Source organism: Myxocyprinus asiaticus, chromosome 28, assembly GCF_019703515.2.
Source record: "Myxocyprinus asiaticus isolate MX2 ecotype Aquarium Trade chromosome 28, UBuf_Myxa_2, whole genome shotgun sequence".
NCBI lineage: Eukaryota > Metazoa > Chordata > Actinopteri > Cypriniformes > Catostomidae > Myxocyprinus > Myxocyprinus asiaticus.
This window is the reverse complement of record NC_059371.1, coordinates 23,007,248-23,024,341: the sequence shown is the minus strand read 5'-3', so window position 1 is coordinate 23,024,341 and position 17,094 is coordinate 23,007,248. Positions and strand designations below refer to the sequence as shown.

At 38.5% G+C, this 17,094-nt stretch overlaps 1 protein-coding gene across 8 annotated transcripts in view; it reads left to right on the top strand.

Moving 5' to 3' along the window:
- LOC127418991 (anoctamin-7-like) overlaps positions 1 to 17,094 on the top strand; it is a 29,846-nt gene that overhangs the window by 11,215 nt on the left and 1,537 nt on the right. For 4 of the 8 annotated variants that reach the window (XM_051659988.1, XM_051659989.1, XM_051659987.1 and 1 more), the window contains exons 9-23: positions 7 to 172; positions 512 to 602; positions 1,201 to 1,297; positions 1,888 to 2,031; positions 2,134 to 2,271; positions 7,582 to 7,680; positions 7,820 to 7,922; positions 8,236 to 8,347; positions 8,458 to 8,512; positions 9,647 to 9,744; positions 10,648 to 10,787; positions 10,909 to 11,114; positions 11,594 to 11,736; positions 12,052 to 12,142; positions 14,868 to 15,012. In XM_051659988.1, coding sequence (XP_051515948.1) covers positions 7 to 172; positions 512 to 602; positions 1,201 to 1,297; positions 1,888 to 2,031; positions 2,134 to 2,271; positions 7,582 to 7,680; positions 7,820 to 7,922; positions 8,236 to 8,347; positions 8,458 to 8,512; positions 9,647 to 9,744; positions 10,648 to 10,787; positions 10,909 to 11,114; positions 11,594 to 11,736; positions 12,052 to 12,142; positions 14,868 to 15,012 — 1,828 coding nt within the window. Of the gene's footprint in view, positions 1 to 6; positions 173 to 511; positions 603 to 1,200; positions 1,298 to 1,887; positions 2,032 to 2,133; positions 2,272 to 7,581; positions 7,681 to 7,819; positions 7,923 to 8,235; positions 8,348 to 8,457; positions 8,513 to 9,646; positions 9,745 to 10,647; positions 10,788 to 10,908; positions 11,115 to 11,593; positions 11,737 to 12,051; positions 12,143 to 12,372; positions 12,461 to 13,112; positions 13,160 to 14,867; positions 15,013 to 17,094 lie in introns of those variants that run through there. The other 4 variants (XR_007893583.1, XR_007893584.1, XM_051659991.1 and 1 more) reach the window with 4 other exon arrangements.

Below are 17,094 nucleotides of genomic sequence, written 5' to 3'. Positions count from 1 at the left end.
TCTAAGGGCCCCTTTGAGCACCCTGTTCAAGACATCAAGCCTGATAAGTTGAATAAGAGGCAAGTGCTATACCACTATTGGGCCAGCTGGCTAAAATGGTATAAGTACCAACCTCTGGATCATATCCGTGAATACTTTGGAGAGAAGATTGCACTTTACTTTGCATGGTTGGGTTAGTAGGCACTATATATTTTGTATTTTGTTTGTGTGGTGACATTGCAAATGTAATTAATCAGTTAGTGAAAATAGATGGTGTGAAATTACTGGTAATTTTATTGCATAGCAGTTTCATAAGAAAAACATTTACTTTAATACATTTTGCAGACATTTTGCAAGTGACTGATTCAGGTGCATTCAGGATATACATTTTATCAGAATGTGCGTTCCTTGTGAATCAAACTCATGATCTTGGCATTTCAAGGGTCATGCTCTACCATTTGAGCTACAGGAATGCTTAAACAAGATCAAAGTGTCACAGTTTATCCAGTTCGTCTTTTTATTCCGTTCACAGGGTTTTACACAGCCTGGCTCCTACCAGCTGCATTGGTTGGTATGTGTGTCTTTGTGTCGGGTATTATGAGAATGGGATCCAATACCCCAGCGTAAGTGTCTTGCATGTTATCGATTAACGGTGCTTCATCTGCTATATGTAAATTGTTGCAATTTCACATTACTCACACATTTATAGCTCCTCTAAGCTATTCTGCTGCTGTGAGGAAAAACAAATGCCATATCAGTGTGACTTATGACTTGAATTTGTTTCTATAGCAACTATTGCACATCTACCTGAAGGACTCATTGTGATTGGTTGGAAATATTTGCTGCAATTTTCACCTAAAAAAAGAAACAAAATTATGTGTGAAGAGAGAGCGAGTGAGCGAGAGAGAATGCAAACAGAGACTAAATTAGAAGCACTGAATCTGTATCTTTACGCTTAGTGAAACAATTATTTTTGCAGTCTCCCTATTTGGTCTATTGATCTTTACAAAAAACTAAATTATTCATTCTGTTAACCACACTCTTGCTGCACTCTTGTCAGATTAACATTATTTCTGCTTAAGCCATGGAGCCTCCAAAACATCAAAAAAAAAAAAAAAAAGATTGTTTAAAACACAGGCTTTATGTTTGCTATCCACAATATCTTTTTTGTAAAAAATGTAAGCTCTAACATCATTACATTTGTGCATTTACCTTCTACAGGAAGGAAATCTGTGAGAGTAGAGGACTCTATCTAATGTGTCCTCTGTGTGAAACCTGTAAACCCTGGAATATGTCAGACATCTGTCCCATGGCCAAGGTAATCTGCTTCTTTGACTTTCGGTTTTGTTTAGCTGGGTAATGTTGAATACTATTGTTGTATTTAATAATACAATAACACAGTTTATGATTCTCCAGCAGTTTATGGCAATGTTTATGCAGTGTACACATTACAGTGATTTAATTCTGTAAAATATACAATATGTACCAGTCATTTTTATGTCTTTTTAGTTTTGGAATTTAAAGTACACAGTAAAAATTAAAAGATATGTTAAGCAAAATTTGGGGTTCTTAGATTACCACACTAGCACCCTTTGCAGAATCTCTTGGTACCCTTTGAATGTGCCTCAATTATCCTATTGAATACTCAAGGAACTTCAATATAATATATTTCATATAATGGGCCTCAAACCCTTTTCTTTATCATGAGGTTGGCAATAAGTTCTTGCAGGAACTTTTGGGTTCCCTCAAAGAACTGCCTAAAGGTTCTCCAAAAGGTTCTGCCGGTGTGGAAATCTGAGGAACCCCAAATGGTTCCTTAAAGATCTTGTCATTTTTGTCAGGTTACCAATATTGATAAAAAAAAAAAATAAAAAAAAACAGGGATTTTTACTGGCCTTTCTTCTTTAGGTGGGTTATCTGTTTGACCATCCCGGCACAGTCTTCTTCAGTGTGTTCATGTCATTGTGGGCGGTCACGTTCCTGGAGTATTGGAAACGCAAGAATGCCACACTCGCTCACCACTGGGACTGCATGGATTTCCATGAAGAGGAGGTTCAATGTGCATTCTGTATTTATAACTCATGGTTTAGTATTGAATTTTGGTGATCTACAATAAGAAATGATGAAAAGTACTTTCTTATGGTAATGATTCAGGAACCACCACGTCCTGAGTTTGCTGCCATGGCTCCTGCAATGGAGGAGAACCCAGTGACCGGGGTGAAGGAGCCCTACTTCCCTGAAAAAGCCCGGATTTCACGCATGCTGACCGGGTCTATGGTGATCATTATAATGGTGAGACCCTTAGGACTTGTTGGAGGCTTACTGGAGTGATAGTATTGGAGTATTTAATTGTTCAGTTAGAAGGTAAGTAAAGTGTCGTAATTAGTGGTGCTTTCTCATACATAGGGTTACGTTTTTTTGTAAACCCCTAACCATAAGTATTAAACTCTGGAAGACAATAAAATGTGTGGAAAAAAAATACCTAAGACTTACAGTACATCGAAGGAGGGACCCAAGCCACATATAGGGGCCGGAATATCATAAGCTATGTTTCCATCCAAATTGCGAATTTAATTTATGCGAAAAATCATAATATCACAAAAACAGTGTAAAGCAAGCATACACGTTTTTTTTTATGTGCATTTTGGAGATTTTATTCACATTTTGGTGTTTCCATCCAGCAGTTTTCATGCAATATGGATGGAAACCCAGCTATAGGCAGGGACTGAAAAGGGTTCAAGGAATGAAAACGAAACCAAAAACGAACAACATTTTTGCAGGACGTAACCGAAAACGTGAACAAAGTGATTTTCAATTGTTCCGGAGTGACAACTTTATTTTTAAATGCTGGTAACTGGTTATAACTGGTTAATATTGTTTCAGTAATTTTTTAATGAAGCCAAAGGGTTTATCACTGTACATTTTTGGAACTACACCACTTCATGTTGCCTGAAAAAAGTGAAATGTGCTTTGATCCTGAAGGAAACTGCTGCATCACACATTTCTTTGCCTAATTGCCTGTTGTGGATGTTGCATTCTGTGAATGAAGACCTTTTTAACAACTTTGTATAATTACTACATATTTACATGCAGAGCTAATCCAGATACAAGAAAAACATTATTAGAGGTAAAAGCTTTTCTCTCTGGGCCTGGGTTGCTCAGCAAGTAAAGACACTGACTACCACACCTGGAGTCGCAAGTTCGAATCCAGGGAGTGCTGAGTCACTCCAGTCAGGCTTCCTAAGCAGCCAGTTGGCCCGGTTGCTAGGGTGGGTGGAGTCACGTTGGATTAACCTCCTCGTGGTCGCTATAATGTGGTTCTCGCTCTCGGTGGGGTGTGTGGTGAGTTGTGCGTGGATGCTGCGGAGAATAGTGCAAGCCTCCACATGTGCTAGGTCTCCGCGGTAACACGCTCAACAAGCCACGTGATAAGATGCGTGGATTGACTGTCTCAGATGCGGAGGCAACTGAGATTCGTCTTCCGCCACCCAGATTGAGACGAGTCACTACGCCACCACGAGGACTTGGCGTGCATTGGAAATTGGGCATGCCAAAATTGGGGATAAAATCCCCCCCCCCCCCCCCCCAGCTGTTTCCAAGTCTTCATTAAATTATTCAGAATCAGAATCAGCTTTATTGCCAAGAATGCTTACACATACAAGAAATTTGTCTTGGTGACAGGAGCTTCCAGTACACAACAATACAAAACAGCAACAAGACTTTTAAAAAATAATTAAAAATTGAATAAAAAATAAATAAATATTGAAAAGAAAAAAGTATATATAGAATACACAATAGACAATATATACACATACATATATACATACATACATACACATATGTAGTGCAAATCTAAATACAAATCGGTTATATACAGTGCAAGGGAATGTAATGGCAGAAGAGGTTGGATGTGTTGGATAATATAAAAAGACTAAGCTGTGTATTACACATTAATTATTGCTCAATGGGGCAGTTTTAACTGTTCATGAGATGGATAGCCTGGGGGAAAAAAACTGTTCCTGTGACTTGACGGTTCTGGTGCTCAGAGCTCTGAAGTGTCGGCCAGAAGGCAACAGTTCAAAAAGGTAGTGGGCAGGGTGAGTGGGGTCCAGAGTGATTTTTCCAGCCTTTTTCCTCACTCTGGAAGTGTGTAGTTCTTGAAGGGAGGGCAGGGGTCAACCAATAATACTCTCAGCAGTCCGAACTGTCCTTTGTAGTCTTCTGATATCCGATTTCATAGCTGAACCAAACCAGACAGTTATAGAAGTGCAGAGGACAGACTCAGTGACTGCTGAGTAGAACTGTATCAGTAGCGCCTGTGGCAGGTTGAACTTCCTCAACTGGCAAAGGAAGTACAACCTCTGCTGGGCCTGTTGTGGGTCTCCCACTTCAGTGTCCTGTGAGATGGTAATGCCCAGGAACCTGAATGACTCCACTGCTGCCACAGTGCTGTTTAGAATGGTGAGGGGGGACAGTGTTGGGGTGTTCCTCCTAAAGTCCACAATCATCTCCTCCGTTTTGAGCGTGTTCAGCTCAAGGTTGTTTTGACTGCACCAGACAGCCAGCTGTTTAACCTCCCTTCTGTATGCAGACTCATCGTCATCTCGGATGAGGCCGATGACAGTGGTGTCGTCTGCAAACTTCAGGAGCTTGACAGAGGGGTCCTTGGCAATGCAGTCATTGGTGTAGAGGGAGAAGAGTATTGGGGAGAGCACACATTCCTGGGGGGCACCAGTGCTGATTGTACAGGTGCTGGAAGTGAATTTCCCCTGTCTCACAAGCTGCTGCCTGTCCATCAGAAAGCTGGTAATCCACTGACAGATAGACGTGGGAACAGAGAGTTGGTGTAATTTAGTCCGGAGAATAGCTGGGATGATGGTGTTGAAAGCCGAACTGAAGTCCACAAAAAGGATCCTTGCATATGTCCCTGGTCTGTCCAGATGTTGCAGGATATGATGCAATCCCATGTTGACTGCATCATCCACAGACCTGTTTGCTTGATAAGTAAATTGAAGGGGATCTAGAAAGGGTCCTGTGATGTCCTTCAGGTGGGCCAACACCAGTCTCTCAAATGACTTCATGACCACAGATGTCAGGGCGATAGGTCTGTAGTCATTAAGTCCTGTGATTTTTGGTTTCTTTGGGACAGGAATGATGATTGAGCATTTGAAGCAGCAGGGAACTTCACACTGCTCCAGTGATCTATTGAAAATCAGTGTGAAGATGGGGGGCCAGCTGGTTAGCACAGGATCTAATTTTAAATTCACAGGACATGCAGGTGAAAAACCATCTGGGCCCTGTGCTTTCCTTATCTTTTGTTTTCAAAATACACGGCACACATCATCTTCACAGATCTTAAGTGCAGGTTGAGTAGCAGGAGGGGGGTTGCAGGAGGTGTTGGTGTTTGTGTGAAGTGAAGGTCAGAGTGGGTGTGGGATGTGAGATTGGGCCTTTCAAATCTACAGTAGAACACATTCAGATCATTAGCCAGTTGTTGGTCCACCACAGGGTTGGGGGTAGGAGTCCTGTAATTCATAAATTGTTTCATGCCACTCCACACTGATGCAGGGTCATTAGCTGAAAACTTGTTTTTCAGCTTCTCAGAGTATCTTATTTTAACCACTCTGATTTCCTTATTCAGTGTGTTCCTGGCCTGATTGTACAAGACTTTATCCCCACCTCTGTAAGCATGCTCTTTGGCCTGATGAAGTTGCCTGAATTTTGCTGTAAACCATGGTTTGTCGTTGTTAAACGTTAAATAAGTCCTAGTAGGGATGCACATATCCTCACAGAAACTGATATATGATGTAATAGTATATGTGAGCTCGTCCAGATTGGTGTCTGCAGCCTCAAAAACACTCCAATCAGTGCAGTCAAAGCAGGCTTGTAGTTCCAGCTCTGCTTCATTGGTCCATCTCTTTACAGTCCTTGCTACATGCTTAGCAGATTTTAGTTTATGTCTGTAGTTTGGAAGAAGATGAACCAGACAGTGATCAGAGAGTTCAAAGATGCTCTAGGGACAGAGCGATATGCATCCTTTATTGTTGTGTAGCAGTGGTCCATTATATTTCTTTCTCTGCTGGGGCATGTAATGTGCTGTCTATATTTTGGCAGTTCACGTGTGAGGTTTGCTTTGTTAAAATCCCCAAGAATAATAATAGCTGAGTCTGGGTATTGTTGTTCCATGTCTGTGATTTGATCAGCCAGCTGTTGCAGTGCGGCATTCAAACATGCGTTTGGCCGATGTAAACACTCACCAGAATAAACGAGGAAAACACCTGCGGCGAGTAGAAAGACTTACAGTTAATAAAGAGCGCTTCCAAATTAGGACAGCACATCTTCTTTAATGTTGTTACATCTATACACCAACTTTCATTGATGTAAATGCTGTTCCACCACCTCTCGTTTTCCTCGTTAACTCTGCGGTGCGATCCGCTCTGAACAGCTGAAAGCCCGGCAGATGTAACGCGCTGTCCGGAATGGCTTCTCTCAGCCAGTTTCTGTGAAGCACAAGGCAGCAGAGATTGAAAAGTCCTTGTTTGTGCGGGTAAGGAGATGTAGTTCGTCCGTTTTGTTAGGAAGAGAGCGGAGATTCACAAGATGAATACTCGGCAGCGCTGTTCGAAAGCCACGCCGACAGAGCTTGACCAGCATGCCGGATCGTCTCCCTCACCTGCGTCTCTTTAACAACACAGATGCGCCTCCAAATAAAATGTCCAGCAAAACATCTGAATATTCAAAAACTGGGAAAAGATTGTCTGGTATATGCTGTCGAATGTTCAGCAGTTCGTCTCTGGTAAAACGGACTGGAAAAAGATTGCTAAACACAGGACAAACAAATAAAAACAACAAAACAATAGGAGCACTCCACACTGAGGCAGCCATTCCGTGGCGCCATCATGATGTCCCTTTTCTTATTGAATTATTGTTAGATATGATGCATTAATACAGATTTGATGCTGCCGGGCTTTGACTGATAAGCAGATCTGTAATTACAATTATACTTCCTGTTAAGTGTATGCTGTTATGATTTCTATGCTGATAAATCCACCACACAGGAAAACATTTAATTGCTTATTTTTGCTTATTTTGGTGACTCATTTGGCTTATTTTGGGCTTGTTTTTCCAGACCAGGTTGCTTATTTCTCTTGCGAGATCTGGCAACACTGCAATTGGTATTTCACCCAACCATTAGCACAGAGTCGTTTTTAAAAGAACATTATAAAACATTATTTTATTTTGTTCTAACCTGTTACCAGTTGGAAAGGACTCTGCGGAACTTCTGAACCGGAATGAAAAAATACTGTTTTCCTCAGAATGAACTGAAAAGGTTTTTTTTTTTTTTTTCGTTTTTAGTCCCTGGATATAGAAACCTGAAGGTGGGCACTTTTCTCTTGGGCCAGTATGTAACCACCTAAGAACCTCTCAGAACACTCTAACAACAACTTAGCAACTACGCTAAACACCTTAACAACTGCATCACAATGCCCTGGCAACCACCCAGAACACTCTTGCATTGTGGTGGCTAATTTTGCAGAGGCAAACACCACTCAAAATCTAGGTCATCTAAATTTCTCTCTATTTCTTTTTCTGTTTTTCCAGCTGTGTGTAGTGATGATCTTCCTGGTCACAGTGATCATTTACCGCAGTATTGTGAGTGTAATGATGTTTGAAACTGGGAGTTCTGTTCTGCGCACTCAGGTGGGAGCCCTGTCAATCAGCATTAAATTTAAATATGAGATAACTTACTGTAATGCACCATTTCATTAATCTCACCACCACCTGCAGTTGCTCTCACATTCTGAATCCATGCCGGGCGTGCACACAATTTATTTTTCAGGCTGGGAATATTGCCAATATCTCCAGCAGTTTGGTGAACCTGGCTCTGATCTTGCTGTTGGGGCAGGTCTATACAGCTTTAGCAGAACAGCTCACTAAATGGGGTAGGCATTCTGCATGTAGCATCAGACTCCATCCTGCAACAAATGCCCAGAGCAGTCAGGACTTTAAATCAAATCAGTTCAGTGTTGCTATTCTCTGTGGTTCAGGGGAATTAGCCTGTCCATGCACACTGAATCTGAAAATCAATAAACCATTAGGTTTTGTAGAGCCTTTTCCAATCTCTAAGGCAGTTATAATGAAGCTTTCAGACTTCTTACATATGTAACAACCATTACATTATTTCTAGTCTTATTTATCTTGTCTACCTAAATATGGCTGTTAATGAAAAAAAATAATTTTTTTAATCCCTTACAGAAATGCACAGGACTCAGACACAATATGAAGATGCCTTTACATTTAAAGTCTTCATCTTCCAGTTTGTCAACTTCTACTCATCACCCTTCTATGTGGCTTTCTTCAAGGGCAGGTTACAGAACAGACAAACTTTTGTGCAATTATGTTTCATCATCAGATTAAAACTTAGAGTATACATTCTATTGATTTGATTATTTGATGATTACATTTTTTTTAATGCAGATTTGTGGGCTATCCTGGTCACTATGGGACATTGTTTGGGATGAGGAATGAGGATGTGAGTGTTTTGCCTTTAGTTTTATGTCATAATATATGCCATAGTTAAAGACCCCTTGGAATACAAAAGTAGAGTTCTGTGGCTTTCAGTCCATGTCTGTTAGCTTTGAGACCATTTATAAGCTAGTGTACTCCAAAAAGTTTAAATAAATTGGCTTTTATTAGATATCAAGATTATATGGTCATAGTGAACCTGGAAATATCATGGAACTTTAAAAAGGTGTTGATCAGGCCTGGAAAAGTCATAAAAATAGAAATCTTAAAAGTCAGAAATTTCTATAGTGAATCTAAACTTCTAGTTATGCTCTGTTCTAAAATATTTTATCACCTAAATATTGCTTTTGGTTAGAGCTTGTGTAGAGTAGAACTTGTTTGCAAGCCATAGTGATGTCAAATTTGTTAGCAAATCCTTCTTATCAGTAGTAGTTTTGTGTCGGTTAATTGGTCAAAACGGTTCACAAATTGGTCTCAAAATGATTTTTAAAAATGAGTTTCTTGGAATCACAAAAAAATAGAAAAGTGAAGGAAATTCATTGGTCAGTAAAGATGGGAACTCTGAGATATACACATTTAAAATTAAAATGTACAGCCTTTCTCTTCCAGGAAAACAGAACAAAAAAATATTGATGACATCCACACCACTGATTTTTGTCATCAAATGCTATCGAGTATAAAAATGTTGCGCCCCCTAGTAACACCTGCATCCACTAGCAAATCATGGTTAATGACTGTGATGTAACAAAAATGTGTTAGTTATTTTTTTTAAATTGACAAGACCTTCGTTATGTCCCGCCCAAACTTCCTGTTTCATTAAGAAAAACAGGAAAGAAAACTGTGATCGTCAAGCAGTTTCATGGGGTCTTTTACATGAGCATCCTGTTTTAGATGTGTTGAAAATGATTGTTAACATTATGAAGGCCTGTGTTTGTATATCATTAGCAGAAACCACGTACGTATCCATTAAAAGTGATTTCACAAGAAGCAAAGAGTTCTGTGTCTGGTGTTGCAAAATACACAAAGAACTCATCAGTCATTATATTTATAACATATTACTGCTCTTTGTTAAAACATTTTCAAAACTGAAGAAAGAAGATTTTCCTGTATAACATGCATGTTTGTATGTTGGTGGTTTCAGTGTGGACCAGGAGGCTGTCTGATTGAACTGGCTGAGCAACTTTGTATCATCATGGTGGGAAAACAGCTTATCAGCAATGTTCAAGAGTTCGTCATCCCGTACGTGTCTCCCTCAGAGCCTGACTTTACATCAAACAAGTCATATTTCTTAAAGCCACACTTCTAGTCTTAATAGCCTTTTATATATGAGCAAACCACAAATTATTTGACAATTAGTAGCATCTAGAAATCTCAGTACTGCAGAATCAAATTACATTATGTAGCTCTCTGAGAAAAGCAAGTCAGCATTGTGAGAGTAAACAAGTATTGTTTATTATATTTTTAAAGAAATATAACACAAACACTCTTTTCAAGAAACACATTTAATTAAAGAAAGTTAATGGTTGAAAAAAAAATGATTTGGACAATTTCTGTTGATAGGTAATGTGATGAACTACATTTTTTTTTTTTTTTTTGCTAGAGCATCTGTGTGAACTTTTGGGGAAGTGACTACAGACATCCACTAAAAATCACAGTGGGACCAGCTGATTAAATTTAAATAGCAAAAAATAGATCAGAAAAGGTAGTTCAGAAAAGTTCTAGCATTGTTTGTTTGCAGATGACACTTTGTTTGTTATTCTATACAATGAAAATAATTTTAAGTGTAACTTAAGTATCCAAATATATAGTGTCCAAAAACTGTCTATTGTGTGTCACTCTCTATTGATTTCTGCAGATACTATTGTGGTGTGCGTTGAGTAGGTCAGTGCTGCAGTATCTCTCTCCTCTGAAGCAGCACTTCCAGTGGTTAAACAGAATAAAGAGCACACAGGAGAAGCTTTCAGCTCTCTCTTCAATAATACATCACTAGCGTCAAGCACAGGCAAAACCGGATATTTCAAAATGAGCACATTTCTATTTTAGAACTAGAAAGAACCTCAGAAGAGCCATCATCATCATAACTCTCACAAGTTCTCTCTCTGTCTCCCTCTCTCTCTATCTCTCTCTTCCATTTCTTCTCAGTAAAATTAAGGCCTGGAGGCAGAAACGGGCCTTATCATCTGTGAAGAAGGCCCAGAGTGCAGAGGAGGAGCCTAAGTGCTGGGAGCAGGACTTTGAGCTCATTCCATGTGAGGGGCTTTTTGATGAGTACCTGGAGATCGGTAAGATGATGCTCTGTCATTATGTTCATCATTAATGCACATTTTATTAAAATTTCTGTTGGGACTTAAGTTGCTACTGATGTTCTTGCTGAACTTGTAATTATCTGATTTGAACTTCAAGTCCTGCAGTTTGGCTTCATCACCATTTTTGTGGCTGCGTTTCCCCTTGCTCCTCTATTTGCTCTACTGAATAACTGGGTGGAGGTGAGACTGGATGCTCACAAATTTGTTTGTGAATACCGGAGGCCCGTGGCAGAGCGGGCCAAGCACATCGGTGTGTGGTTCATCATACTGGAGGCGCTGTCCCATGTGTCAGTCATAGTCAATGTGAGCACTTACAGAAAGAGTCACTACTATCATTTATCAGAGTATTAATTCTGTCGTTTTTTGGACATGTACCCAATGGTTCTTTTTGAAGTACCTTGGAGTACCATGGCATTTAAATATGGTAATCATTCAGTACCATGATACAGTATATTCATTAAGGTACCATTGAATTATTATCTGATACAATCACTGTACAATTGGACAACCACAGTACGTTTTGCAAGGGTTCTTTTTATTTAATTTATTTTTTTTATCAGATTACTTGCATTATTTACAATGGTACATTATGCATTATTCAGCATGATCCAAATGTTTTTCTTATGCATTTTTTTTAAATATATCTATCTATCTATCTATATATATATATATATATATATATATATATATATATATATATATATATATATATATATATATATATATATATATATATATATATATATTTGGAAGGTTTTACAATATCTTGTGTTTTTCTACAGGCTTTTCTCATTGCGTTTACCTCTGATTTTCTGCCCCGTCTGCTGTACCAGTACAAGTTTAACAATGACCTGCATGGTTATGTAAATTTCACTCTGGCTTACTCTCCCCCAAGCTACAATCACTCCAACCACACCGTATGCAGGTAACACTGTTGTTGATAATGCTGTTGTTTTGTTTATGTTCTATAGCTCGACCAATCTGAAATTGGATTCTTGGGTTTAGTTAAAATCTTTTGGATTTTAAATCAGCAAAATATGTTTTCCTTATTGCTGGTTTAAAATCTTTATTTGTTGGAATTTTAACACAGTAACCTGTTTTTTTCTCAGCAATATCTCTGCTATCCTACCATTATGTGCAGTAGCCTAGCCCTAGAGGAAAAAATGCAGTGCAGTAAACTGTGAAAACTGTAGCTGTCAGCACTGCTTGATTTTCTTGACATGACTGTGTGTGTTGTCAGATATAAAGCATTCCGAGATGAAAATGGAAGATACACACTGGTGTACTGGGAGCTCCTGGCTGTCAGACTGGGCTTTATCATCGCCTTTGAGGTATGTAGTAGAGTTGGGGTAATCGAGTTCGAACTCAAGTCCGAGTCACGAGTTCAATTTTAATGGACTTGGACTTGTCAAGGACTTGGATGCATTTTTACATGGACTTGACTCAGACTCAAGCCTTTCGGACTCTGGGTCCAGCCGAGTCCATGGCATTTGTGATGCAATAACAAACAAACAAGCAAATGAATAATGTAAAGAGGGTGACCATACGTCCTCTTTTTCAGACCTGAAAAAAGCATCCAGCCGGGATTTCAAAATTGCCTCTAAATGTCTGGGATTTGGCTTTGTCTTCATAACGATGTGCTCTCTACAGTTAGTACTATCATACAGTACTGTGCAAAAGTCTTAAATAGTTATTTATATCTTCAGCTTTAGTGTGTCATTAGGAAATATAAAATTTAGACTCCCAAACATTTCTTTTGCAAATAGAAAAGATTAGACTAGAAGAACAAGGAGCCCTGCAACAGATGGCATGACCCCCACAAAGCCCCCCACTGAACATCGAGTCAGTCTGGGATTTCATGAAAAGACAGAAGCAATTGAGACAGCCGAAATAGATAGAAGAACTGTGGCGAATTCTCCAAGAATCTTTGAACATCCTATCTGCCAACAACCAAGAAAAACTGTGTCCAGGTGTACCTAGGAGAATTGGTGCTGTTTTGAAGGCAAAGTTGGTCACACTGAATATTGATTTTTTATGTTTACTGGACTTTGTATGACGTTAACTGAAAAATGAAAACTATTTATGGCATTAGTTTTGAAGACATCCTTACTATGCTACATTTTTCACAAGTGCCTAAAACTTTTGCACAGTACTGTGCATTTTGTGTATTTGATGCTGTGCATCAGTTTTCACGCGTATATCTCCTTATGTGTGATTATTCTGGCTGAGAGCAGCAGCGCGCACTTTCAAAGTACTCTCTCTCTCTCGTCCGTGCATGTGCTGTATGTGTGTGCGCGAAAGAGATCGCCACAGGTGCTCTGCCACTCTCATCCAGAAACATCAATAACGTAAGTACACTTTTGAAAGTACGTTCCCCAACTCTGCAAATTATTAAATAGAACAAATGTTTTATCAGACTCATGTTTCTACGCAAAGCCATTTCTAAATGAAAATGTTGACTATATCAAGAGAAAATCAAATATGCTACATACTAGGGATATTTAAACTAATATGATGGATGAAATAGACCATGATAATTGTACAACTCAGTCCGTTACATATTTGTAGTGCAACTTCTGTGTAAAGCTGGCACTTGCGTTTCAATGGCAAAAAAGTCAGAAAATGCAATGAAGATCACAAGTTAGATGAGAAGTCTCTATTCACTTATTATCCATACTAAATATAATGTGAAAAGAACAACACATCAGCTCAAGGAGTGTTTGCCATAAAAAAATTCTTAACTTTAGGGAAGTAGGCTATACCTGGAATGAAAAGTGTGAAGTATAGAAGAATAAAAATACATTTCTAATAGTATCTGATATTTTCTGTTTTTATTTTCTGTTTAAGTTTATTTGCATTATTAGATGTTTTAATATTACCATTTATTAAATGTATTAAACAAATTAAATGTGGGGCCTGTGTAGCTCAGAGAGTATTGACGCTGACTACCACCCCTGGAGTTGCAAGTTCGAATCCAGGGTGTGCTGAGTGACTCCAGCCAGGTCTCCTTAGCAACCAAATTGGCCCGGCTGCTAGGGAAGGTAGAGTCACATGGGGTAACCTCCTTGTGGTTGCGATTTAAGTGGTTCTCGCTCTAAATGGGGCACATGGTAAGTTGTGCATGGATCGCGGAGAGTAGCATGAGCCTCCACATGCTGTGAGTTTCCGTGGTGTCATGCACAGCGAGCCATGTGGTAAGATGAGAAGCGGAGGCAACTGAGACTTGTCCTCCGCCACCCGGATTGAGGTGAGTAACCGCGCCACCACAAGGACCTAGTAAGTAGTGGGAATTGGGCATTCCAAAATTGGGGAGAAAAGGGGATAAAAAAAATAAAATTAAAAAACACATTAAATGTATATAATTAATTACATTACATGTATTTCACCCATAACTAAATTGAATAGACAAATTGAAAATGAAGTAGAAAAAAAAACTAAATTAAAATTCGAAATAATAATAACTCTGGTTGTAATGACTAACTCAGCTTTCACTTTCTTTAGTCTATGTTTGAGTGGAGGGGGAAAAGCAACAAATAACAGAAATGTCAACAGAACACAATAAGAAGTGTGTTGAAGGACAGTTTTGTCTTCATACACCTAAACATATATGCTTTTATTCTAAAACCAATTTGAAGTTTTTTCAGCAGGAAACTAATCATAAAATGTGAATATGAAATGCAACAGAGGCGTTTTTGTTGCATTTATATCGACAAATTGTTTTTCTTAGTTGGTTAAAATAAGCTTAAAATATTGATGTTGAGGTTTCGGTTACAATTTTCATTCAGATTCATGAACAGATTCATTCGGACTCGACTCTGACTCGGCCTGTTATGGACTCGGTCTCTATGTACATTGTGGCACTGGCAAATTAATTTCACTAGTTTTAAGCATAAAAATTGAAGAAAAAAAAAATGGCACAAGACAAAAAAATAGAGATGAGATTAAACATATAGAGTCATTAGAGTTATTATAGAGACAAATTAAAGATAATAAAATAGTGTATTTATTGTCATTATTTGTATATCTTGATAATAAAGACTGTGTACACATCCTCAGCATGTGGTGTTCTTCGTTCTGCGTGCCATTGACTGGATGGTTCCAGACATACCTGAATCGTTGGAGCTGAAGATCAAGAGGGAGCGTTACCTGGCTAAGCAGGCGCTGGCTGATAACCAGGAGGCCCTGCTGGTGAGTGGCATAGGTGAGGTTAGTGCACATAGTGACGTCCACACCCTCCAGTACCCACTCACTGTAAACCAGACAGATGTGTTCTCATTAACACACTCATACCAGAGAGCTCAGAGACTTTTAAAAAAAAATAGCTTTTTCACAGTATGTGACATTGTGAAATAACCCACAAAGACTGAGGCATATTAAAACCAGTGTCAAGAATGTCTGTGTCATGTTTATATATATATATATATATATATATATATATATATATATATATATATATATATATATATATATATTTTTTTTTTTTTTTTTTTTAAAGGTTCTTTAGTGGTTCATCATTTTGTTCAAACCTCAAATGGTCATGTTTTCTGTAGATCCCATATTTGAAGCCTATCAAATGTGATTTCCTCTCTCTATGCATTGTTATATTTCCACAGTATCTTTAAATCAACAGTATACACTCTAGTACAGTGATCCCCTACTATTTTTGTCAAATCCAAAAACACAAGGATATAATTTAAAAGTAATTAAAAAAATAAATTTAAAAAAATGACACACTTCCAGCACTCCCAGTAAAAGTGAAGAGAGCAGAGAAGTTTTACTTTACTTATTAGAGACCTGATTAAAGTACTCCACATATTCTAAAATTAAAGGGGGGAAAAGATCAAAACATAATTCAACCTACTTAAAAAAAACAAAAAAAATATGTATCAGGATGATGCTCTACTTCTTGGTTTATATTTGTAATGTGTATATTTGGCTACTTGCACTGGTTACTAGGCCATATTGTGTGCTGCAGTCACTAATATAGGGCAGTTTTTATTTATTTATTTATTTTAATCGAACTTAAAAATACTTTAAAAAGACCCTTGACAGTCAGAGCAGGTTGGGGAGAGTTTCTCCTGGCTGGCTCTCTTTGTCTCTTTGACTTTATCATTGTGCTGTCAGTGATGGAGTGGTGTGGTGTGTACGTCTCAGTGTTCTGACCATGCCCTAATGTGTTGTTGTTGTTGTTGTTGCATTCCCATCATCTCATGAGTTGAATTTAAGCAATAAAAGTGAGACCAGAAGAAGGTAAGCATAGATGTTCTTTCAGTTGCTGTTCACACCAAATGTGTTTTGCATCCCTCTTTTGCGCCACGTATCCCTGTTTTTTCAGCATTTCGCACATACGGTTTTAAGACACTATATGAAGTTAAAGGTGCGGTATATAAGATTCAGAAACCCTTGTTATTAATGATACCTGTGGCCGTTAAGTGAACTGCAGCCAGCTACCAGTTGCTCGTGCTCGCGCTTGTGCACACACTCCATAGGGACGTGAGCGAGCAAGCATCAGCCAAAACAATGACATTACGTACAAAGAGACTGAACGTGATTCACCGACATCATGCTGACAGATGAGGTAGCATAATTAAAATTACACAGTTATGATTGTTTTACTACAAACTTTGAGACTGCATATTATATTTGACTCTCCAGTGCTGGAACAGGGCTAAAACAAAGTGTGGATATAGGTCTGACTATGCGAGACTGTAGTTTGAAGTAATCACTTTTCTTTGCATGATACATTGACTGCATTTATACAATATCCTATGTCGGCGTTAGCTAGCTAGCCAGCTTTATCAATAGCTGTTAGCTAAATTTGGTGGATGATGACAGTAGCTGTTTATAAAATAGACTGTACATTATAAATATGTTGACACAATTCAGTATTGATGCGATTCCATCACAACTGACATTTTGATATATCGATGTGCTATTGTTTTATAATATTAGAATGTATATATTTTCTGTATAACCAAGTTACGTTACACTAATGAATGGGTCTTTTTGCATTATCTTGAACATTGTCTAGCTTTCATTTCATGTGTTATTGTAGTTTAGCTAAAATTACACAGATCAATCCTTATGGCACTAAATTTCACATGCTTTGCAGTTATGTAAGCTTAGCTGTCAAATAAGAAGAACACCAATTCAGGGTCGCTTTTGATCCCCAAAACAGGAATCAAATGCCCTGCAGATGTTCACTCTAGTTTTCGCTCGACCACGATCACGTTACCGCTTAGCCAGACGGGATTCAGTAGATACATTTTTATTTATTTTTTGG